Source organism: Bacillus rossius, chromosome 1 (genome assembly GCF_032445375.1).
Source record: "Bacillus rossius redtenbacheri isolate Brsri chromosome 1, Brsri_v3, whole genome shotgun sequence".
Lineage (NCBI taxonomy): Eukaryota > Metazoa > Arthropoda > Insecta > Phasmatodea > Bacillidae > Bacillus > Bacillus rossius.
Genome location: NC_086330.1, coordinates 337,963,510 through 337,989,717, shown reverse-complemented (window position 1 = coordinate 337,989,717; position 26,208 = coordinate 337,963,510). Strand labels below are relative to the sequence as shown.

The window sequence follows — 26,208 nt, the reverse complement described above, 5'->3', positions numbered from 1 at the left end:
ATTCACCATACAATCTTGTCCCTACTAATAGGGGACCAACAATGTCTCATCTGTACAAGTTCACAAACGAACAGTTAAATTGCAAAGTCACCTTACAAATACAAAGTAAAAAGTGTCTTGATTAACCGAGCAATTGTGGACAGTGCCAACCTCGGATAAGCAGTGTTTTTAACGACAAATTGGTATCAACAAATTAAAAAATATATAACTTTCGTTGAATGAAAAAAATTGTACTTCAATAACATAACTAATAACTTTTAATAATATACAAAATTACACAGTGAAACAATACAGAAAAAAGAAATTATATAAAATACTATGCTAGCTAATGCCTGCTTTAAATATCAGGCAACTATGTTCTTCACGTACTATAACGAGCTTGATACACTGACTTTAGTGAACTTTTTATAAACAAAAAAATTTATATAAAAAGTGAAATTTATTTTTACTTTATATACAAAGTTAATCATATAAAACATTGGTTGGAAAATTATTATTTTTTTTTACAAAAGACAAAGTTACCAATCAAAAACAAACGTGTTTAGTAACATCTCAATATGAAACATATTTCTACCATCATTATTCTATGTGCATTCCCACTCTGACATTAGAAATTAACATAAAATGTACCTCCGCAGCTATACAAAAAAAATAGATTGAAATATTTAATATAACTTTCAAACCATTGCACTTGTTACTTTTAATGTTTCCTAAAGTTAATTTATCACACCACCACACTTCCTGGAACCTGAACCTTTTGCACGTATTAAAAGGAGAGGCATATTAAAATTAAGATAAACTATATACACGGTTTTCACATGAAATTATACAACAAACATTAAAACTATAAAGGATGAAAACTGCTAAAAAGTAAGAAAAATCTATACCATAAGTGTGAACATGATTAATACAAAAATATTTGAACTCACATATTACATAAGGGAAAAAAAATGTAAAATTATCACTATAAAAATAATTTTAATTATATTTAAATGCAAACTTTCACTGTTTTTGATTATATTGTATTTAACTTGACACCGATAGATACACGTCAAGCCCACTACAGCTGAACGGAATTTTTTAAAGGGCTTTTTGGGGTTTTTAACACAATTTGAAACCCTACTTACACCAAGAAGAGAAAAACAGATTTTTAGATTTGAGTTGGTTCACGTTATGAAATAATATAAATGTTGATAGTTAAATTTGGAAGTTAATCAGGTATGGCAAAAAAATCTGAAGTCACTGTTAATAATTAATATAATTATGTAACCTGCAGTTATTACTAAACCACAACCCCTTACTTAAATTTTCATAAAAATGAAAATGACCACTCAAAGTACAACAAAAGTCAGTGTGGCTAAAACTTAAAACTTAAAAAGTTGCCACAAACAGCCAGAAATAAATTATAGGAGCTGGAAAATTGGCATCTTGCTATAGATGCTTTTTTTTTGCTCATTTACACTTTAGATACTATTTTTTTGCTTATTTCCAACGTATGTGCTGTTTCAGCTAATTTTTCAAATAAATGCTCTTTTTAAACTAAATTAGTTTAAAATGTCCATCATCTGTAAAAATATCCTTTGTAAAATGCTACGTAACTGCTACATATTTCTGAACAATTCCCAAAATTATTGTACAAAATAAATCTTTTCACACTTAAAAAGAAACAACCCAGTGTTGTAGACTTTCAGCGACCTGACTCACGTTATATTCATTCCTTGCAGTTTGTCTAGGACACATGTGCATGTATAAATAAATTATTTTAATTTATATCTGTCATGTAGGACTCATTAGCACTTGAGTTAATACACAAACACAACACGCCCATCATCTTTGCTGCAGATTTTCTATCTCGCAAACGAAAGGTGTATAATTGGCCATAAAGATGAGAACGGGCTGCACTCTTGCATTTTGCTTTAGCACAATAAACCACAGCAGTAATGCAGGTACTTGGGAGTTCCCCAAAATTTTTCACTTGAACCTTGTGGTGAGTTTCTGGTAATTGTTCTCTACGTAAGTTTTCATATCTCTGTGATAAAGTCAAGTTATGTACACTTAAATAACTTAAAAATGTAAGTCATACTCAATTAATCCAGTTGATTTGTGTATTATTCTATGAATTAAACCTGCAACTAAATGTTTACTAGCATATTGCAGTACCAAGTTTTTAAGGAAAATAAGCATTACATTTTTATAGTGGTTTTGATTTTGAAAAGCATCGGAAAAAATGTTATTTGTACAAAACTAAAATAGAGGGTTATTTGTAGATATTTGTATATGTGAATACTTATTTTACAAATATTGAGAAATGTAAACTATAAGTTTTAAATAAGTTGCCGTAAAAATGCTAGTTTCACAATAATAAATGCTAATTTATAAAGTAATAGATGCTAATTTTGGAAAACAATAGATGCTAAATTTTCCATCTCCTAATAATTTACCATTAAATTAGTTCATTGTCTACAATTTCCTCCTAGTAAATATGCACACAAGCATTTTAAATATAAAGTATTTACTGAAATGATACAGAAATGTAATGAAACAAACCAGTGCAACATTTCATATGTTTCAGTCTTTTTCAGTCACACAAAAACTGCAGTGTTTTTTGTAACATGTTATACTTTTGGTCTTTTGGTTAACAAAGGAAAATCATAATGAAAAATACAAACATTTAAAAACATCTAACAAGGGGTGGGCAAACTTGGAAAATTCACTTCAGGATGAGACTCCGTTTAATAGTAGGTTTGTAGGTGTTCACCCCTTAAAACAATAACGCGCACTGGCCAGGCAATACCGAGAAAAAAGCCTTGGAAAATTAAAGCACAATACATACTAGTTATGTTTCACTCTTCGATTCTCGCTGATGTCGACGGTGCCTTTTTTTTTAATAATAATTTTTTTTTAATAAATCTGGTTACAAATATTATTTAAAAATAAATAATTATATTTATTAAAGAAATATTTATTAGATAGCACTTGATATTTAAATTACAGTAATCAATATTTCAGATGTAAAATAATAAATAATAGTTATAAATAAAATTCAAATGACTCTTGTAGTTAAAAAGTATTAAAATATTTTATTTAAAAAGTTCCAAAATATTTGGCTGAAATTGGTTTTGACCTAACCTAGTTGCGTTTCCATCAGTTTCTATTGAAAAGGATAATGGGGTAACTTATTTTGCTTACCCCCACTATTGTAGATCATTTTTCCACAATTTGATCATTCTTATTTCTCTATATATTCTGAAAACTGCCAGTTTATTATGTGATGAATGAAGTATGTTTTACAACATCTACTTCAACAATGTTGCACACTTAAACGAACATTTTTTGTTAATTGTGCAATATGCAGAAAAAATTTTTGTTTGCCAATTTTTTTATGATAATAATTATCATCCAGGTTCTTATCTGTAAAATTAAAAATTAAAATTAAATTTATTAATAAAAAATCCAACATTTTAATTATTATAAGCACTATTTATAATTATTATCATCCCAATTATTATTTTATATTTGAAAGATGGAATTATTACTGCAATTTAAATATAAAGTTATATCCGATAAATAAAAATATTTCTTAATAAATAAAATTATTTATATTTAAATTAATAATATTTGTGAATGGTAGATTTGTTATATTGGCCAGAGTGAAACTTAACTACATAAACTGTGATTACATTTTCAAAGGCTTTTTACTCGGATTGTTTGGCCAGTGTGGTGAACACCCTAAAGTTATACTACAAATACATAATACACCAAGTCTCAGTCTCATCCCAAAGTGAATTTTCCAAGTTGTGCCCTCCCCTCTTAATTAAAAAAATTTTATAAAAATAAAAAACTTGGCAATCCAAAACAGCAAAAAATGTTAATTTATAGCAACTGTAAGATGATTTTAAGCTAATCTAAACATGTTCCAATTAATCCTGAGTGATTTCTTTCAATCAAGAAATTAATAAAATAATAACAATAAAACCCTTTTTAAATGTTTCTCAAGGTACCTACAAATTTAGAGTTCTTGGCAATGACATCTTATTGAAAGGGAAAAAAATGTCAGTATTATTGCTCAAGTGCTAAATTTTAAAACTTATTATGAACAAAATTTTCTCAAGTGGGATTTTTTAAGAGGTTATTACTGTAAATATGTCTCAAAATGTATTTTGCACCAGGTGAAAGACAGTCCTGAATTTGGGGCAGTTGTTGATAGGAACTGCCATACAATTATCAGTTGATTTCAAAATATTCAATTTTGCTAGTATGTTTCAGTGACTTCTGGTATTTTAATTTTTAGTATTAATGTGTGAAATGTAAATCAAAATTACCTGAGGTGCTAATGCAATCTTTAAAATTGATAATTATAAACAGTTGAATTAATAGCTTTACAAGAACTACTTTGTGGCTTTCAAGTGTATATACTGCCACACGTCTATACTAACAATTTTTCGGGCCTAATGAATCTTACAGCTGTGAAAGAAAAAAAAATTGTTACTTTACTTGAGAATACAAACTCTAATGTGTTAGAACAACTAGTAAGAATTTAAAAATTTTTTAGTAAACATTTATTAACCTTTAGGAGATTGAGCTAAAATAAAATAATCTCACCTGTCCAGTATTTAACGGGCAGTCTAGATAGCGACACAGTTGCGGTTTGGGAAGTGGCCAATTCAATTGGAGCAAGTAAGAGTCCCACGGGTGAGTGCTGCAGACAGACCTCTCATGACTGGTCAGAATAACAATCGCTACTACTCACACATAACATTAGCAGCTTGGATGCAATTTGAATATGCTCTCTTATACTTTGAAAATGGCAATATACGTATAAATGAACACGCAGAAAAATTAACAATCAGTAATAAAAATACAAATGGCCCTCACTCTCACTATCAATTTTTAGTTTCAGAAAGGTTGATTCATAAAATGTGTCGCCCCCTAAAGTACAAACAGTAAATTTTCTGCAGTGTTGTGTATAGTACATCCAATCTAACTGAAGCTATAATAACAGTTTATAAATGTTGACACAACTATTCATCTGGCAAGAAAGTCATATGATTATATGTTTCCTTTTAATAAACTTTGAGTGACATTCATACTTTCTGACATAAGAAACCAAACAAATAAAATATACTTTAAAAAATAATAATAATAATAAAACGGTTCGTTAGATGAGACAGATAAAAGGTGACAACTACAGATTAACTCTAATTCTTAAAGAATTATAAAATTAACCAACATTCCCATTTGATTGGCAACAAAAAAATATTAACACACTTATGTCTCCTACCTCCATCAATTATGCAGACATGTCTACAATAGGTGACAACATTATTCGATAAATCCAGTAACCCATCTAGACTGTGATTAAACATGAGTAGCAGACAGACTGAAACTCAAACATTAAATTTTTTCTTGGAACCAATTACCTCAATTTATTGATTAAAAAACTTATATTGACTAAATTACTTTAAATAATAACATACCCCAAAAAAAATTACAGTATAAGGAATATTCATAGAATCCTATATGATCCCATTAGAGTATTCTCAATGTTGCACTCTGATGAAAAACTACAAGGCTAATGCAATAAAATGTATAATGGTTTTATACATAATGATTAATAAAACATTTACATAAACTCATATATATGATAAAATAGAGCCAGTAGTTTATCCTTTAGCCCATGAAATAACTAGACTAAATATATCACATTCATTAATCAGTACATTTACTTCTTGCTTGTGTATATAAAAATCCAATCTTCATACACCTCACGTAACCTAAATTACCAAGAGGAGTCCACATTTTGTTTACGTTGGTAACTTAAAGCAAAAAGCAGCAAATCTCGAGCCACTTCATTCAAATCACATGATTCGTCAGTGGCACGTGACTGCTTACCGGACATCTATGTCTGCTTCGCTTTGATTACTTCTGAGGAAATCTCCTTCTCTTGCCTTCCGACCCCACCCAACGGCTCTTCCTCTATCGCAGCCGGCGCCGGCAGCCCGTCGACCTGAGACGCCTCCGCAGGATCAAGCTTCGAGGTCGCACTCACTGCCACGGGTACCGTCAAGCTTGAACCGTCGAATGATCCTGAATTACTCTGGATGGAAGTGGAGTGTACAGGGGTGAAAACAGGTACTTGTGGTGCGTTTACGTCATTGACTAATGGGAAAGTGTTCGTTGCCTGCTGCGCTGAAGTCTCTTTGCTTGCGGTAGCTGCTGCATCTGACATGGTTCTAGTGGTTGTTGCTGTAAAAGAAGTATGTATGTCACTATTGGAAAATTGACTACTCAAAGTGATAGAGATTATTACTTTACATACAAAATCGCTCATTTATTGATTTACTGAAACTATAATATCTATAAGTGAGTAAGACTTATAAAACAATGAGTAATAAAGTTAAAAAAAAATTAGAATAAACTTACACTAACATACCGTGTTTTATCGCAAAATTGTCGCACATTTAATTCTAAAATCAAGTTTGAAAAGTAGGGGTGTGACGATTATGTGGATAAAATTTTTTTTGTTAGGTAAAGTTATTCATAAAAAAATAACCCATTCATGGAAAGTACGTTTATTTTAAAAAAAAGGTGGAGTATACAAGGGCACGCCAAACAATTTATATTAATAATTCATTAAACAAAAACCATTCTTCAACTTTAAATAGAAAAACCAAACTGTAACGCGAACGCAAGCCACTTGAATCTGTGACGTGAACCAACGCGTAACTATTGCCGTAGTACACATTTACCACGAAAGAATGCGGGCCATCAAATATAGTTAACTCAGCAGTTGACAGAGAGCGTGCGTTGAATGCAATCAGCGAGATATCGATATTCGACTATGTGCGCGCGCTCTATACGGGAAGCAACATAACTAAACACGAATGATGCCAACTAGTGCTGGCTACATGTTCGTAAGCAATACACCGCGGCGACGCAGACGATCAGATGAAGTAAATAACATTTAAAAACATCTTTAAAAGAAAAGTTACATGTCAGATAACTTCGTATTTCCGTTAAGTAAATAAGTAAGTGGTCATGTCCAAATAAATATTAGATTTCTATTTTAAAATACATTGTTTTATACGGAATAAATACCCACACAAAGCACTCGGAATCTAATAGCGGGACCAAAAACATTATGCGACGTTTACGCGAGGTTTTTTATCCAAATTTTGACGCCCTAAATATGGGTGTGACGATTACGCGAGTGCGACCATTATGCGATAAAAGAGGGTATTACTAAATTGACATGCTGTATTCTTAATGATAAATTTTTGTTTGATTCAAGATTTTAATTTTATTTTTAAAAAAGGTTTTTCTGTTAAGATTTGTAGTTGTTGCAGCTCTCTGCATGCTTGGCCCGTCAATATGTAATGTAGCAAGAGGATGTGATCCTGCAAGTATTTTAGCACATTTCCTTCCTCTGTCCTCTAGGTTGCTAAGCATAGAAACAAGATTTTGTGGCTTCATCTTTTTGCCAGTTTGGTTTTTAAAACAGCAGTGTTATAATTTACTCTTATTACTCAACAAATATTAATATTTATTCATCAATTACTCTTTCCAGTCTGCTTCCACAAACAGACTGATCAGTTGTAACTGTTGTCACTGGAAATTTGGAAACCTTCTGTGTTCGTCAGTGCTATCGTCGTTGTGTTGTCCATAGTGCTTGTTGCACTTCATCGTTGTGTTTATAAGTTCGCTTCATTGTTCAGGTTTGTTGACTGCCTGCATTTATTCTGTCTTGTTGTTAGCCCACTGTGTTCGTCTGTGTTATTTAATTTTTCATGACTTAAGTTCCTTCAAGGAACTGTCTGATATTTGGAGGTTGAACATTTTTTGTCCGTGCTGTCGTTGTTCTGTTGTCCATAATACTTGTTTAGTTTCATCGTTGGTGCCATTTGTCTGACATAAGCTGATTCAGTCTTGTTGTATGAAAAAATTTTTATAGTCAAATTTTCAATTTTTTTTTCCAGAATTTACCATAACAAACAGTGCAAAACTACAATGGTGTATGTCCCAAAAACTGCATTAAATTAATATCAAGTCCACCCTATAAATTTATGGTGCTTTGTCAAACTAATGAGACCCCGTTTTTACAAACAATTTGATCTTACAGTTAATGATACTACCAAAAATGATTCTGTTGTGATAGCTAATGTATTTGCTGAATATTTTGCCAGTGTTTATGGATCTGCAAACATTTTTAATCAAAACAAAACCTTCAATTCTTGTTGTGATACTATTACAGGTCCTACAATCTCTGATAGTCTAGTACTCTGGGGAATTTAATCCCTTAAATCTTCCATATCCTGCGGGCCTGATGGTATTCCCAACTTTTTACTTAAAGGTTGTTAATTTTTCCTTGTATGGAAGCACATTAACTGCCTCTAACTATCATTCAATATATCTGCTTAATAGTTTCTCAAAAATTTTTGTAAGTCATTTTCAAAATACGTAGTCAATTTCTCACTGAAAAAAAAACTCTCTCTTAATCAGCATGGGTTTAGAATTGGTATGACCACTACTACCAATCTCATTTCTTTTCTTAATCCTGTATATTATCAAGTTACGCATAGAGGTCAAGTGATGCTTGTTTTTTGACCTAGCTAAGGCTTTCAATGTCTCAATACTGTTAATTATGGAATTTTACTTGACAAATTATCTAACATTGGACTCAGTGACAGTTTTGTGAATTGGTTTGCTCGTTATCTCAATCATAGAAGTTTTTTTTTGCCTCCATTAACAATTATTGCTCTAACAATTTTAATATTAGTTCAGGTGTTCCCAAGGTGGTACCCTTTCCCCCTTCCTTTTCAATGTTTTTATCAATGATATAACCTCTGTTCTCAACCACTCTAATGGTGTTTTATTTGTCGATGATCTGAAGATTTTTCTAATATTAATACTTTAAATAATTGTACTCGCTTTCAAAGAGACATCAATCCAATTAATTACTGGTGTAAACTTAATTTAGTAACCCTTAATATTAATAAAACAAAAATTATTTTACTAGGAAGTATAAACCTATACTTTTTGACTATAAATTAGATAATGTTGTATTACCTAAATCCTTTTCTGTAAAAGATCTTGATGTTTTCTTTGATGCTAAATTGTTTTTTTTACCAACATGTTAATTACTGTATTTATTCTCTAGTTTAAGAAGAACCCTAGCTTTAATTAAATTTATCAATTATTATGCAACCAATCCTGAATCTATTCTTTCTCTTTATTTCTCACTTATAAAGTCAAAACTTGAATATTGTTCTGTAGTTTAGAATTCTATCAACTCAACTGATTGTGAGGGAATTGAAAGTATACAAACTAAACTAATTAATTTTATGAAGCTTTAACATTTTTCTCCACCCTTCCTACCCTCTCTCTTAGACCTTGATGCAATGTTTATCAAGAACTGTCACAATTACAAAATTATTTCTTAATATATTCTTGATAATACAGGAATTAGAGTTCCTCAATTCCATAGCAGTTTGATGTCTACATTACGTACTTTGCATAATAAGAATGATTTCATTTATAGATTAATCTCCAATTTTAATATAGTTGAACTCTTATCAAGCAAACTTGTGAAGTAAATTACACATCTCGATAAGTCCTTATAAGAACTATTAATTTTTTTTCATTCTAATTATTCTTGTAATGTTTTTTATTGGTAGATTGTTTTTTTTTTTAATTATGTCTTGATTCCTGTTTGCATTTTTGTGTAATTTTATGTGTGTACTTTGTGTAAATTATATATGTTTGTATTTTGTTCTGTTCTGCCTTGTCTCTGCATAACTTTACTCTCTCTCCTTGCGTACGTTGGCCAACTGCGGCTATGCCTACCTGTTGTGGACTCTCCTCAGGTAGTGTTTGGTGCTAACGCAAGGAGAGCTTGTATGTACCTTCAGAGACCAATGTCCTTGTATGAAAATGTTGTGCCCACTGCTAAAGCCATCAGTTGTTGGTGAGCATGTGACAATCACAATAATAATAGAAAAAATAATGCAATGATGATTGTAATACATAAAACCTTTTTTCAATACAATAATTTTTTATATTATGTCTAAGTCAGAATTACTCTGATAAAAATAAATTGACACTGTTAGTAATGCAAACAATGAGTAAGTAAGGTTAATTTTCTATTATCCATCTCATTACAGTAGAATCTCATTATAAAGTACATCAATAAAGCATCCACTTTTATACTTAGTAATGAAAGTACTTTATTCTTCAAGTCTATATATATTTACCTTTAAAACATAGTATTTTTGAATTTTTAAAAATAAATTAGTAGGGGATCAAATGTTACTTTAGCTTGGAAGCAAATATTTGTAAAACAAAAACAATTTAAAAAAAATTACTGAACTTAATACAGTTTCCTAAATTCTAGGCATACATATATAAAATTTATATCTGTCGAACACAAAATTACATGGGTTAAACTATTTTGCAGATACGTATGTACATTTATTGGGATAGAATTCCCTAAAAATACTTACCTTAAATATTTTAAAAATCACTGGAGAAAGTTTTTTGTTTGTACAATACAGCATGTACAATAAAAGTTAACTTCAACATAAAAAAACACAGATAAACAAGAGAGTTGGTCTTTCTTCTAAGCAAGAATAAATTTTATTCTTTTTTCTTGAAAAACTGAGAAATTTTAGTTTGCTTTGTGTGTTTTGTAAATGTTTGTTGCACAAACTGTTCAACATTGTGCATGGATTCCATTACATGGATGGGAACATTTTCTGTTTTTGAAAGAAATGATGAAAGTTTTTCAAAGCACATCATGGCTTCTTTTGCAGTGACTGGCTCCTCTTCAACTTCTTCATCTTCTGAAGATTCACTGACTGCTGCTTGCATCACTCCATTTACTATTTCTGCATCAGTCAACTGTGGTGTAGTGTCGACATTACAATCAATGCCTACATAGTCTTCAAAAAAAAATGTTGTCTAGTTGCAAAGTACTTGACACTTCTGCCAAACTTCTGGTGAGATGTCATCACCAGCAACAGCATCACTTGCAGACCTTGTGGTAGCCTGGTCCATGGACAAACCATCACTGCTGTCTTCATCACTTGCCTTTATGATGCCAGATTTCCTCCAACAATTGGCAATTGTCTCCTCCTTAACATTCCACCAACCACCTGTTATAAGTTGAATGGCTTGACGGACATTGACATTTGTGGGTAAATTGCACCTGATGTTGATCAAAATTCTCTCGAGCCGCTTCCGAAAATGTACTTTTGCATTTTGGATGATGCCTTGATCTAAAGACTGCAACACGGAAGTGCAGTTCGCAGGAAGAAATTCTAATTTTACATTTTCAAGTCGCACATCAACATTATGAGCTGCACAGTTGTCAACCAGAATGATGATCTTTCTGTGTTTCTTATGCATTTCTTTATCGGTCTGAACTAGCCATTTAGAAAATAAATCTTTTGACATCCATGCCTTTGTGTTGCTGACTTAGTCAGCTGGAAGTGATGCAACACCTTTAAAGCATCTTGGATTTTTGAATTTTCCAATGATTAAAGGACGTAACTTGGTGGTTCCAGTTGCATTGCAGCAGAATAATACTGACAACCTCTCTTTGGATTTCTTCCCACCTGTGCACATCACTCCTTTGTATGCCATAGTTTTATTTGGTAGAAGTTTATAAAAAAATGCTGTCTCATCTGCATTAAATATAGTCAGGATAATAGGACTTTAGAATTCTGTTCAATTTGTCGACTTTCCACTGCTCTGCAACTGCTGTATCAGCATCTTTCTCTTCCCCAGACAAAACGTTCCATGAAATCCCATGTCGTTCACAAAATCGATGAAGCCAACCATAACTTGCCTGAAAATCTTTGATATCCATCAAGAAAGCAAAATTTTTTTCTTTAGCCTGCAACATGGGTCCTGTGACTGGAACAGTTTGTGCCCTCATATCCTTCAGCCAGTTTTTCAGCGCAATTTCCAGGTCCGTGTTATCTCCTAAGCGAAGTCTCTTACAACCAGCAGATAAAGATGACTGTTCGTACAGTTTCATAATTTTTTTGCGATCTTTTATTATTGTTGACAGTGCAGTGGGCATCAAACCAAACGACCGTGCCACATCTGCATTTTTCCTGCCTTTGTCAACTTCTTTTAAAATTTCCACCTTTTCCTTCAAAGTGAAGTTTTCTTTTTATCTTTTTGGCCATCCATCCTCATTAAAATAATCAACAATACTGTTTACCTCGCGCCACGTCAAACGTAAACAAACCTCTCATCCATAGATAACTATAGTGCCGCACTAGTAGCGCGCGTCGCGAGCGTGGCTCTGCCAGGCAACATTCCGACCTTCATGGCAACACAATTAAAGCGTGTCGGCCATGTTGTGACACCAAACAGTTCAAAACTTAACCTGCATAAATTAACATCATTGGATTTTCTATTTCGTATATAAGTTAAAATATAATTTTTATTTAACATTTGTATCTGCAAATATACATATCTGCGTTAATTAAAACTTTAAAAACGTGCTCTACAAATAACCAAAAGATGGCGTAGCTAAAAACAATTGTCGAGAAGAGGGGTGAGACAGCAATCGATTGTTTAGATCGTCTCATGCACTAATAAAAATTTAGTGCTTCACTTAAATTATTGTTAATTGTTTACTTACACAAATATAACAATTACATATGAATAAGTTTCAACCAACAACATAACTATTTCTGAATTTTATTACATTCATAGGTAAATAATTTATTTCGCGTAATACATACCGTATATACTCGTGTATAGCGCGCCCTTTTTTCCCCTCAAGTAAAGGAAAAAATCAAGGATGCGCACTATACACGGGAAAAAAAAGTAGGTGGGGCGGGGAGGAGGAGTGGTAGTTGTTAACTGATGGGTGATGGGTGACGTTTCTGGCCAGCCCCCACACATACGCACAAGCAACGACGCATCTCTTTCACACACACACACACACACACACACTCACAACTTGGTATCTCGCACACACACGCTCACACACACACGCTCACACACACACACTCACGTGCGCGCGCAAGCTCGCACATCATGGTCTCTTGTTTATTTTTAGACCTCCCCCCTCTACTGAAAGCCAGCGCAGCAGCTAGTAAAAAAAAAGAGAGAGAAAGAATGTTGTTGTCACCAGTCCCCAGCCCACTTCCTTTGCTTCCTTCTCCTAGTTCTAGCAGCTACCTGTGAGTCATCCTCAGCATCAGCTTAGCAACGGTGATGGGGAGTGGTGGTGTTTAGACCTGTCAACTTTCAAGTTACTTGATGGTCATAGTCCCGTTCCTGCCTGCCTCCCTCACGTCCTCGTACCAGTTGTGTCGATACAGCGCTTCATTCTTCCGTCTACGCAGCAGAGTTTAGCTTGCTCGGTCGTTTCAGATGGTACAGTATGTCACAAAAGTTTCGCTTTCAGGTGGAAGAGAAATTTAAGTATTTTCCTGACACATCACCACACATCAATTTAAATAATCATTTGTTTCATAAGTAATTACTTAACAGGTACCACAAAATGTTAGTAAAATTTATTTATGGGGGGAAAAAAAATTAATTTTTTTTTCTTTGGAATTTGTTGCAAAAATTGTGGTGCGCACTATACACGAGGGCGCGCTATACACGAGTAAATATGGTATATTAAAAAAGCAAACAAGTGCAAAAAGGTGCAGTGTTTAGTATATCCCTTTTATTTAAAATTTTTAACCATATCTTACATGGAAAAAAATTTGGTGGTTTACGTATAGATTGGTTTTAACTCACAGCCACATTTAAAAACTGACTAGCATTAATGGTAACTGTTAGAGATTTTTTCAATTTTAGTGTCGACTGTAGATTCGCAACCGACCTGATCTGGAGTTGGGCGCGTACTGCACCTGCTGCATGTAGTTGAGCGGCACCAGCCCCGCGGTCCTGCGGTCTGCCGTCACCAGCGCCCACCCGGCCGACCAGTCGGCCTGGTACTGGTTCGGGGCGAGGCCGACCATCTTGCCGGCGCCGACGCTCAGCTCCCTGTTGGTCTGCGCGGTGAACGGGTACGTGACCACCGCGTACTGCGACGACGGCTCCATCCTCGGGTCCCAGGTTCTGCTGTTGACTGGACGAGCGCAACCATCACCACCGGTTAAGTGAACATCTTACGAAAAAAACTTACCACAACCCAAGTAACTGGACCTGTGTCACGTTTAAGAGATTGGTAACAATGATGAATATGAACGTTGTAGAGTTTATACCAAGGGTTGTTACAAGCTAGGAAATCCAAAATTTTCTGTCTTTATAAGGTATTCCAGATCTAAATCAACCAGTTTTCTCACCCTTCCAGACGTTTGCCCAGAGCTAGTGGAGAAGAGGTAATATACGCCATTCAAAGGCAACATTATAATCATAAATTGTCTTATTACCAATATTAATAAATATTGCCATGCTATGCTTTTGCACCTGGATTTGCCTTTTATCAAATGGTTAAGTTAGATATAAATATAATAACGTGATATTGTAAAATGGGTTGGTTAGTATAGGTTAGCGACATTTGAAATACTGTAAAATCATTAGGAATTACCAATTTAAAATTTAACTAAATAATCTCAGCAACAAACCAGTACTTTGATAAAGCATTTTATATTTGTTAAAATTATTTCTTGCACATTATTTCATTTTTACCTCTTGAAACTTAGATTAAATTCAAGGAGTGGATATAGACTCTTTTTGAGATTAGGTTTCAAGATTCAGAATTGAGAAAATTGGGATTTCACCCATCACCAATTTTAATATAATATTATTTATTTAACAGGATTTTTGTAACAAAATGTATGTACTAAATAAATCAGAAATTTTATTTTTTTTATCTTGCAAATGTTATTAAGAAATAATAGAAACTCATTTTTACATTACAGCATTGGTACATTTTATAAAACTCAAATACTTGCCAATTTATTTTTACTATGCCGAGTAGCTAGACATGCTAATTCTAAACAATTACATAGTTAAAAGTGCATCATATACCAGTCAAAATGAAACTGTTTTGGTAAAAAAAATATCACAGAACATTTAAGTAGGTATCATATTTTTCAATAATAAGCTAGCTTTATCAATAAACAGAATTTGTAAAAATAAAAAAAATAAAACACAGAAGTTTCATTTTTAAAAAACAAAATTACCTAAAAATACAACCATAAAATCTTGTCCCAACACTCAACACATAACATGGCTGGCAACTGTGTTGGTTGAGAAGTAATGATTCCCACCTGCAGGGCCGAAATTGAGGGACTTCAACAACCGCCACATCAGCAGCGGCCCCGACACGACTATGGTGAAGTACACGAATATGGGCCACCTGGGTGCGGCATGTTCTACCATGGCCGAGTCTATTGCTGCGCTGTCCCCCGCGGCCGCGACGTCATTCCATATGGATTCCCGGCTGGCGGCAGTACTGACACCTGCGTAACACAAATTACAAAGGTTTAACATCTCGACAAGGCTCATCCCCTCTACTATCCAACACATATACAAGAACACTATTTACAAAAGGGGTTTGAGACCCACCACTGGAGAACGAAGGTACGGGAGTTGGAGAATGTGTAGCACACGCAGGGCAGTGAGATTGGTCATGGGTATGTAGAGTGGATGAGAGGGGGAAGAGGGTGAAATTAATAAGCCATCTGTGATAATCCGGGAGCTGGGAATGTTACAGGAGGAGGAGGAGGAGGAGGCAGGTATAAAGGCTGGCGATACTGGTCAAGTGGGCTGGAGACATCTGGGAAATAAGTTACACAAAGGAGGAGAAAAAAGAGGGAGGAGAGACCATATGTGGAAGATACAGATGGGGGGGAGGTGAACAGAAAGAGGGAAGACTTGAGCTTGGTGAGGACAGGGTGGGAGTGAAATGGGCTCAAGAGGAAGGTAATGGAAGCAAGAGGTACGAAGGACCTACAGAACAAAACTAAATTTGCGGAAGAGTGAAATAGGAGGATGAATACCTACCACCAGATGGAAGTCCAATTGCAGGTGTAAATCTAAGACCTTTACAGATGAGCATGAAAAACGCAATGGGCGACCCTGTTAAGACCTCAAAATACAAGGATGGACAAGATAATGCTGTGAAAACGTGACGTGCAGCACACCGTGTGGACTGAACGAGCCAGTCGCAAGATCGCTGTCATCCAGATATGTTGCTTATCTGTGCTTTATTTGAAAAATCACTGAAAAAAAATTTTTTCGTCTTTGGTAAGTTGTGCTCAGCGTAGTGTTCTCGATATAAAATTCATTGATTACAGGGAGTATTGACAAAAAATTTTTTTCCATACTACAGTTTATCTGTTTGCTAGTTTCTCAATCTCAGAAATTTATTTAATAAACAATTTGAGCAAATACCCCCCCCCTTCCACCCCCCCCCCCCCCCGGGATTCTACAGATTTTCACCCCTTGTGAACAGTGTGACATGTCTTGTAGCTTGGTCAGCCGTGTTTGTCAAAACTGTTCTGTAAATAAAACAGTTAATACAATACCAAAGTTAAACCTCCGAACCACCACAAACGTGCCTGTGCCCTGAGGATGTAACAGTACCAAAAGTTACAATCCACACACCTAATATTTGACACAGCTTCCTGTACGCCCAGCGGACGAGGCGGAAAACATTCAGGGCAGCGAATATGGACCTCAGCTGACCCAGGTGTTCCGCGATGCCCAGAACAGCTCTGAACGTGTGCACGACAGCTTGGTAGGTGGAATCCAGCATGAAGCTAACCGATCCGAAAGCATCAACCACTGACTGGATGGAGTCAAATGCCGGTCGAGTGGCTTCCTCTGCAAGCTGAATGAACCTGAAAGTGCATGCACGGATCAGTACAGAATTTAACAGATTTGAAATGCAACTTTAATTTTTGACTGTACCAAAATTATAACCTCATGCTATTTTTACTAAAAAACAAAAGGCATTAAATAAAAGTTTTAAAACTAAAATTAATTGCCAAATCAAGGTAATTAAAGGGATGAAACATGTGAAATACTTTCCAAAATGTTTTCAATGGAGAGACTGGATTAGTTATTGTAGCTATCCAATAAATTTAATTTTGAGTACAAGCTTGAAAGTACATACAGGACTTAGGCCTACATGTACACATACAAATAATCGACAAGCATCAGTTTATAAATTCACGCCATACTTAAAACAGACGGGGCATTATGTATTTGATAGACAACTTAATAAGCACTATAACGATTATGTGCTGCTTTGATTAACGTAATTAACCACAGAATAGTATGTTGTTTAAATGATTCATGCAATGGGAAATTTTGATTCAATGCAGTTTTTTGGACATACGCCATTGATGTTTTGCACTGTTTGTCATGGAAAAATTACGGAAATCAAAAATAAATAAATATATGTTGAACATTTTTTGTCCGTGCTGTCATCGTTGATTAACTTGTGTACAGGAAAAAAAAAAAATTAATATTTTGACAAAAGGTTTAGATACTAAGGTTGCATTTTCTATCTTAGATTCTTAAAAATTATTATGAATATATTAAACGCAATTCAAACAAAATGGTATGTTAAAGACATAACAATTTTAATTTTGAGTTTTAAAATAAATATATTATCAGAAATAATTAAAGTAAAAGGTCTTTAATCAAGCATTCTATCCTTTGGCACATTCCTTATTCTGAAAATACACACACAACTTGCATTCAGATTCCAGCTATTGACCTTGGCTAACAAGTCACAATACTGCGCTGCCTGCATTTTTCGTTTTCTCTGAGTATTTCGTTACTGTCAATTTTCATTTCAGGACAATGTTTCCTCATTTATAGCACTTTACATTTCACATTTGGTATTCCTGTCATTGACCTTCAATAATCTACCAGTATTGCTAATCTGGCACGGCTGTGGTCCCGCACAAGCCGGCTTAAAGACTGTAGAAATTTATCTTTGATTAAAAAGCCAATAATTATGCAAAGCAGGAGTGAATTTTTTTTTTTTTTAACTAAACAACCCCCTTTTTTTATTTAAACATTATTTTTATTTCAACATTAATTATTTTGGTTCTCGCCATGTTAAAATGAAAGCCATACAACATCTAGCTTTCTAACACTCATGTTAAACCAAAAAAGTTATACATAGTTATAAAAATAACATCAAAGAACTTAAGTCCAGCAAGTCTGCACATCTGACTCCAGCTTAACCACAGAAAAGGTATTTCCCCCACAGGAAAAGGATTCTCTATAGAATGGATGTTCCCCACAGAAAGGGTATTTTCCCACAGGCGGTGGATATATGGGTGCTTTTTATAGAATGGGGATTCACAGTACAGTCAGGGATTTCCCACAGAATAGGAATTAACTATTTAATATTTTTAGCATTAGAGGAGTTTTTAGCTAGGTATGATTTATAACTTATTCAGATAATTTAACTGATACAATCTTGTTTAGTATATGAATTTTTGTTCCTGTGAATAACAAGAAATATTAATGACTAGACTTTTGTTATTATTAGAGTGGAATTAGACCTTCCATGAAAAAAATGAAGATATTCTATCTATTTAAAAATACATTATAGTAAAAATTTTTAAAATATGAAATGGTTTAAAAGCCAACCCTGATGCAAAGTGTACCTGTTCTCTGAATCTTCTGCACCTGGCCCTCCAAAACGGTTCGCTCCGTACCCTCTGTAGCCACCATAAGCTCCGTAACCGCCATAGCTGCCGCCGTAACCACCATAGCTGCCGCCGTACCCTCCGTAGCTCCCGTAGCCTCCCATCACGTACGGGCTTGACGTGCCGTAGCCGTAGCCGTTCGGCCGCGGCTGCGATCTGCCCAGCCAGGGCCGCGCCGGCACCGAAGGCACCTGCTGGACCCTCGTGGGCCTCGCAGGACCCATCACCGTGGGCAGCGTGGCCGAGCTCTCCATTCTTATTCTGCGGCAAACAGGTAAGCAGCAACACCTTGGCGAACAAGCCACATCTGTGTGAACAATGACATAAACACGCATCCAGCACACTTCATTCATCACCTTCCGGCACACTACAGTACAAACGTCTTTAATCTTCTATACCACTGCCAAGCCAGGTCAGTGATTTTTCTGGTCGTCAGTATAGTTTTAACAAAAATTTATATACAGTACATTAATATTTAAAATAAGTTGTAATAAGACACACTAAAGGAAGATAAAAACATAGATGAGCTTCAGAGAAGTCTGTGATACCACGTTGCGTCCGTGATTCAAATCTCATAATAGAAATGTAACCTGCTGGAAAACAGTCAACACTGTACTGAAATTAAAACTGACAGAAGGATAATCTCTGAGGAACTATAAATGCAAGCCGTGTGATAATGTGAACTGGCAGCCAAGGTAAACAGCTGGAATACAACCCAAAAATTTGAACGCAAGAGGCTCAATTGGTGCCCAATTACAGTATGTGTGAACCATAGATTGCTTGATTAGAGACTTTTACTAAACTAACCAAACACATTAGGTTACACGATTAACCAGTACCATCATGCAGCTAATAAGATCTGTGCACCGTTAAATATCTTAACTAAAACCAAAACACAAAAAAATTACTGATATGTATCATGCCATGAATAGCACCGTCCGGGCAACCCACGACGTGGATTTATAACAAGCATGTTTAGAAAAATACACAGGTGCATGGTAACAGCCGCCACATTCCCTACTTACACAAAATCAACATTTGGCCCTGCCAGAAATCGAACCCAGTTCTCGTTAGAGGGGAAGTAGTAATCTGACCACTCTATCACTGCATGCTATTTCCAACAACCACATTCAACACTGTGTTTGTTGATTAGACTGATCATTAGTTTTTAAGCTGAATTCAATAGCATTTGTGTGTTATTTAATCACAGTTTAGCCTATAGCCTGGTTATGTTAAAAGTGCCATTTGTTTGGAGACGTTACAGGTTAAAAGCACTGAAGCAAGGCCACATCGCCTCTGCATGCAAGGTAATGAACTGGCGTAACCGTTTTGCACTGTCAGGCATTTACAAAGTGACCCATTATTTATGAAGAGATAAATTAAGAATATAGGCATATGCATGATATATGTGCCTGTTTGCCGTTAACATTTTTCATCATAATTTTAATCAGCTAGTGAAAAACTTGTTACACCTATGTTGCAATGACCCATTTAATTTGCCAACATCCATGCTGATCTGCACTACGTTCCATGCTACAATTAAAATGCCAATATTCTCCTGATAAGCATAGTAACATAAGCATTTAATAAATGGCAGAGTATCACTTAATTAATTACCTAACTTAGCAATAATTGTAGCATTACATTAAATATGCCTTACACAATCTTAACAAAAAAAATTTTTCAGACTGTCTAACCACATTTTGGTGGAGTAAACAGTAAATGAGTGATTATTAGTTATATATGTACATATTTTATGGAAATTTAATCATAATGTTCATCCACATACATATCTGACTATTTGGATTTACTTCACAGCATTAAGATAAACAAGGTAAAATTCTCGCGTTGTGACTTTTCCGTAAATAACACAATAAAATTCGAAAAATAATTTTTCCAAACACTTAAGGTGTTCCATTATTTACCCTGAAAACATTTTTAAATTCCTACTGGTTTACGAGCAATCACAGTTTATAGGTTACATTGCAATACCTGTGCACTGACGCAACCGGCAGCATTTTTTGCTTTCCCATGCAGGTCTGTGTGTTTATATTTCGGAGAACTGTCAAATATTTTTAATGGTTCCTTAGAAATTACCAATTTACGATGTAGTTATCCTGACTTAACCAACCATTCACATTATTTCACAGTATTTTTAATGTAACTATAGTAACCTAATCAACCTTCCACACTTTTTTTATATTTTTAATGTTGTAGCTAGACTATTCTCTAATTTCTCCTTCACATAAGTCTATTAAAGAATATCTTTCATAGACATCTTTAACACGTGTTTTTATCTTGTAATACGTGCTACTGAAGTTGCTTGTGCAAGCAGCGAATTTCTATAACCTTTGGGTAACTTCGGAAATATTCTGAACTCAGAATGGACTTGTGCGAACTGGTTGCTACGCTACGCTGTAATTCCTAAGCAACCATAAAAAATATTTTACAGTATTCTTTTATGTAGCTAGACAAACCTATACTAACTAACCATCCACAATATATTAAAGTAATTTTAATGGAGCTAACCTAATCTAAATGACCAATTTTACGATGTAACCAATTTGTAATATTTATATTGAACATACACAAACACAGCCTCAGAATGGACTGTTGTGAATGTTAAGTTTGCTTATTCATTATGTACTAGAATTCATTATGTACTAGAATGTTAAGGGCAAGCTTCAAGGTCGCGGTTGTGAATCACGGTCACCAGACAGTGCTGGGGTGGAGCTGAGAGCGAGAGATCGCAGACAGAGATATGACCGTGGCAGCGAGTGAGCAAAAGGGTGGAAGGGGGGCGCCGGCGGGATCACGTATTCATCCGGTGTTGCCAGCTCTGTGTCCCATTGAGGAGAACAGGCGCGTGCCTAGCTAGGGGTGGACCGTTAGGCGAGCGACACTCACTCAGCAGACTTTCAGCACTAGAAGCCCGGGACAGCCGGAATATTCATTGGGCATCGTATAGAGCAGGATTTTTTTGGAGATGAATTTTTTATAAATATAACTTTCTTATAAATTTTTAAATTTTTTCATTAAAATCGGATAGTAAATAATGATTTTCAAGATGGCTGCCATAACGGAAATTGCAACTGTAACGTCATATTACATGATGACATATTAAATTATGACGTCAGAGGCTTATCGGAAGCTGTAGACATGGATGCTTAAGCCTCAATATGGATATTTATAGCCGCTGGTATTTTTAAGATCTAAAAACGGTAAGTTTTCCCTTGAGACGGGAATTTTTCCCTGGAAAACGGGAAATTTTGAGTCATTTTGAGTCATTTTTGAGAAATTATAAGGAATTTTTTAGTCCAAGATAGCCGCCGTGACTTCAGAGGTCGGTCGGTCACTGACCCGGCACCGGCACCAGTGCCTGGCGCCTGTGTCCGGACATACATTCCTATACTCCTGGCGAATCGAATCACAGCCAGTATTATCAGTCTGGATAGGCCTATAAACAGAGATAAGTAAACTTCGCGCATTCATTTTGTCGCAAGCTAGTATGAAAACATTTATACTGTTCCACTGAGTTCATTTTTGGGCGATAGTTATTTGGCTACCCCTCTGCGATGCCCAACTAGGAGAGAAAAAAAGTAAATCAGGTAGTGCTGATCAACTAGGATAAGAAATCAGCCAAAGGAAAAGCAAACATGGTTTGAGCACATGTAGGACATTTAATTCTATCCTGATTCCAGATTAATTCACGAAATTTCAGAGTCCCTACATAGAAGTAACGTGAAATCAGTACATGTGTACAAAGGTTCGTATTCACTTAGTCATTTGCTCAATTTTCTAGAAGTGGCCATCCAAACCTCATTAAAAAATATATATTTCCTTCTAGTTTCCCATTACCAAGCAAATAAATATAAGTCAGCATTTATTAATACACACAGAGATTTTCAGTAGAGTAAAATTGTGCTTAATGCATGAAAAATAATTTTATATATATATATATATATATATATATATATATATATATATATATGTGTGTGTGTGTGTGTGTGTGTGTGTGTGTGTGTGTGTGTGTGTGTGTGTGTGTGTGTCATTGAAATATAACTTTACTTTGAAAACGAAGTTTTTTGCGAAACTGAGATCTCTCCAAGATAAAGAAGTTTGTTATAATTTAGTAAGAACTACACATTAACGTATTTATATGTTTTTATCATTAATTTCAGTTAAGTGTAGGGCATTCTTAGCCTAAACCGATTTACGTTTTTAATATTCAATTGCTGCAAGAAAAAAAACCTCATAATAATAAAACATTAATGAAACCTGCCAGAATTTGAATAATTTTCATCCACATATAACTTCACCGCTAAAGTATTACATAATAATTAAAGTTGTTTGCGTTGATTTTTAAAAATTATTTTCAGGCAATTAATATCAGCTGAGAGTGTGTCAAAATAATTACAAGAAATGTTTTATGTATTTTTGAAACATAAATACGTTTCCATACGTTTCAAAGCTGTAAATTTTACAAATATTTTTCTTTATTGATCAGTAAATGCAGCGATATGAGTTAATCTTTATGAAGGATCTTATCAGAGGATGTGGCTATGACAATGCTCAAAAAATTGGTATTGTGAAAAATGTGTCTAAATCACAATTAACACAATATTAGATTAACTTTTTTTAAAAAATTTATGTACCCTCTGCCATAATGTTTAATGCTAATGATTGTACAACTATTGGTAACCGTGTAGTGCCGTGTATTAGAGATTTAGGCACGTTTTATTTAAAATTTTGTAATCTTAAATATTTTTTGGAAATATTATTTTTTTTTTTCTCTCTCTCATCTTATTTTCTTTACGGCCAGGCCCTCAGCCTCTGTTCTCAGAGGCGAGCTGTTTTTCTTTCCCAGCCTCATGCTAGGCTAGCATTCTGGCTAATATTTCTCCCGCCTCCAGGCACGTCGGAGCCGGTAACGTTATTTCTTCGCGGGTCTTCTTTTGCCTATAGCAGCTTGTGAAGCAGTGCTGAGCCCTGCTAACTCTGTCACGAATCGGTATAAGGTTCACTAGCAGCAAGACACGACAGGAGGATCCCGTGGGCCTTGTGTCCCACAGACCATGCGTTTTTTGAAGCCACCCCCCGCCTGCTCACCCACCCTCTCTTCTCAGAAGTGGCTAGGAGCGACGACCGCTCGGGTACGTTAACCGAAGTCAAGGCCATCTCAGGCTTGACAGCCGCAGTTACGATTCTGCACCTTAACGACACCTAGCGACGGCTGTGGTAACTAATGCCACTTGTGAGGCGTCGGCAGCGCCGACACTACCGCGCTCGCGCGGAGGTAACGACAACCTTTCCCCTCCTTATGTCTCAGGCCGCTAGGTGGCACCACTGGTTACTCCATTAACCCCCTAGCTTGACACTCTCGTCGGTCACTAGTCGATTTATTAGTACTTCCTCTCGCCACCAAAAGATAGCACCTCAGTCGCGCAGTCATTCCAGTAAGATCTATTTTTTTATGCCGGACACCTTCGGGTGAGCTCGGTAATTTTCGGCTCAGAGCCTAACCCCCCTCCCATTCTCTAGAGACCCCGCGCTTATGATATTCTGGTGATATCCCGCTCTGAACTTACTTCGGTGCGCGCCTCCTGACTGACTGGTACCGTTTGTATCTGCGATCTTCTGCGAATCATCGACATCGTATATTATGTAGTCTTCTCAGACTAAAGGGATGGAGTCCCTAGCTAAAATTATTAACCAGTCAGTAGTTTAGTTGAAAGTAGAGAAACTTAGTATTTTTATATAAATTATTTTTTTAATTAATCATGATGACTTCCGTGGCTACCGCGAATCGTGGTTCGAGTTTGCGGAGACGAGACGCTCTCTCCTGAGCGCCAGGACCAACACCCTGTTTTGGTAAGTCTTGACGTCATCCCCCCCCCTTTAATTTCCCTCTATTGGCCTTTTGCGCCATTTAAGTATACTGTCTGGAAACAGGTCTAATTCTTTGGAATTTGGACTTTTGTTTCAGACAGGGTTCCAAGTTTGGGGCAACCAAAATCCTCTGCCAGAACCTCTGGAGTCGGTTCCTGCGCAGAATCCAACATCATTAGGCCTACTACCTTGATCACCGTCTACCTACAGCCCCGGGTGATACCCGCATAATTCTATCTTTTTATTCACGAACCCAAGATTAGTGTAACCCAGTTAAGACAGCGGACTGTAAAAAGCAGTTCGAGGAGAAGAAATTTATATTATGTTTTGGAAGGACTATATGTACAATCTTTAAAGTTACCTATGTTAATTTCATTCTTGTTTTTAAATATTTTAATTTTTGTTATACATTCAGGGCCGGCCCTATCGTAAATAACGTTAAGGAATATCATATAATAAGTGTAACTGTGAGTTATGTAAATAAGATCACTTATCAATGAAAATCAGTCTTTACTAAGGAAAATTTAATCTATCAAAAAAAAGAACAATGATTAATAAAATAAGGAAGTCTATAGACGTAACAGTTGTTTTTATTTATTTAATATATAATAACGATCCTTTTACTCCCAAGTATTTGTAGGGAGTCCCTAAATTTTCTTTGTTTACTCCTAGTGTCTCCTCTGTTGTTGACTTTTATAGTTATTAATTGAGGGTCTCAGTAATCAAAGCTTCCAAATTTTTTAACCTTATTATTTAATTATTCTTTAAGACACTTGGGGTATTACAAAATGGTAGCAGAGCATGGTTACGTCTATAGGCATACCTAATTTGAAAGGTCATAACTAAAATTAAAATTAAAAAAAAAAAATTGAATAAAAAATTTTTTTTTATATTTTTTTGTCACTTAGAATCTTTTTGTAGTAAGTAATTTGTGAACTGTCCGCTGATACACGTAGTAGCTAAATTGACCCTTGAATTTTAAAATTATCATAAGTTTTGTGTGTTTACATTTGAGCGCACACTGTGAGCAGCTGGCTGGCTGCCCGCCCACGCAACTCGGGCCGCGCGCGTGGCTTATCAACAGAGACGTGTCCGCTGGACAAGATACACCCTCCCCCCCCCACACCCCTAGTTAAAGGCGCTGCGCGCCAAGGTCAGTCCTGCCGGCTGACGTGACGTTCCTTGTAGGTACCCTGTTGTGCAAGCTAACCTGACAGCTTGTTACACCCGAGTACACTGTTCGTTTCCCGACGCGCGTAGTAATAATAATAATAAATTATGAAGGCACATACTTCCCACGAAATAAAGCAATTGTTTTAATCATAAGCTAGATTTAAGTGTATACCTAAGTTTAAAGTTTAAGAGATAATTTTAAGAGGGTAGTGTTTTGTTTTGTGTAATACTATGAATCCGGACAGGATGATTACTCCGGAGCTATTACTAGTAGATGAATTAAGTTACGAGTTGCAGTTGCGTAATTTACCAACTACTGAAAATGCGCAAGAGCTGCGAAAAAGGCTTCGAGCCGCAGTACGTGATAAGTTACCTACCTCAGTACATAATCTAAATTTAGAAATACTCGAGGAATTCAACATAGCTTGCTCCAAATTTTACGACATAGCTGCTTTCGTAAGTTATTCAGATGTGGAAGAGAATTTTCCCAATG

At 35.4% G+C, this 26,208-nt stretch overlaps 1 protein-coding gene across 1 annotated transcript in view; it reads right to left on the bottom strand.

Annotated features, from left to right (window-relative positions):
- Positions 1 to 234: 234 nt before the first annotated feature.
- LOC134528106 (peroxisomal membrane protein PEX13) overlaps positions 235 to 26,208 on the bottom strand; it is a 45,011-nt gene continuing 19,037 nt past the window's right edge. The window contains exons 2-6 of the mRNA XM_063361381.1: positions 18,612 to 18,914; positions 16,588 to 16,823; positions 15,249 to 15,440; positions 13,853 to 14,101; positions 235 to 6,246 (exon numbers count right to left, since the gene is read on the bottom strand). Coding sequence (XP_063217451.1) covers positions 5,900 to 6,246; positions 13,853 to 14,101; positions 15,249 to 15,440; positions 16,588 to 16,823; positions 18,612 to 18,914 — 1,327 coding nt within the window. The 3' untranslated portion in view covers positions 235 to 5,899. The remainder of the gene's footprint in view (positions 6,247 to 13,852; positions 14,102 to 15,248; positions 15,441 to 16,587; positions 16,824 to 18,611; positions 18,915 to 26,208) is intronic.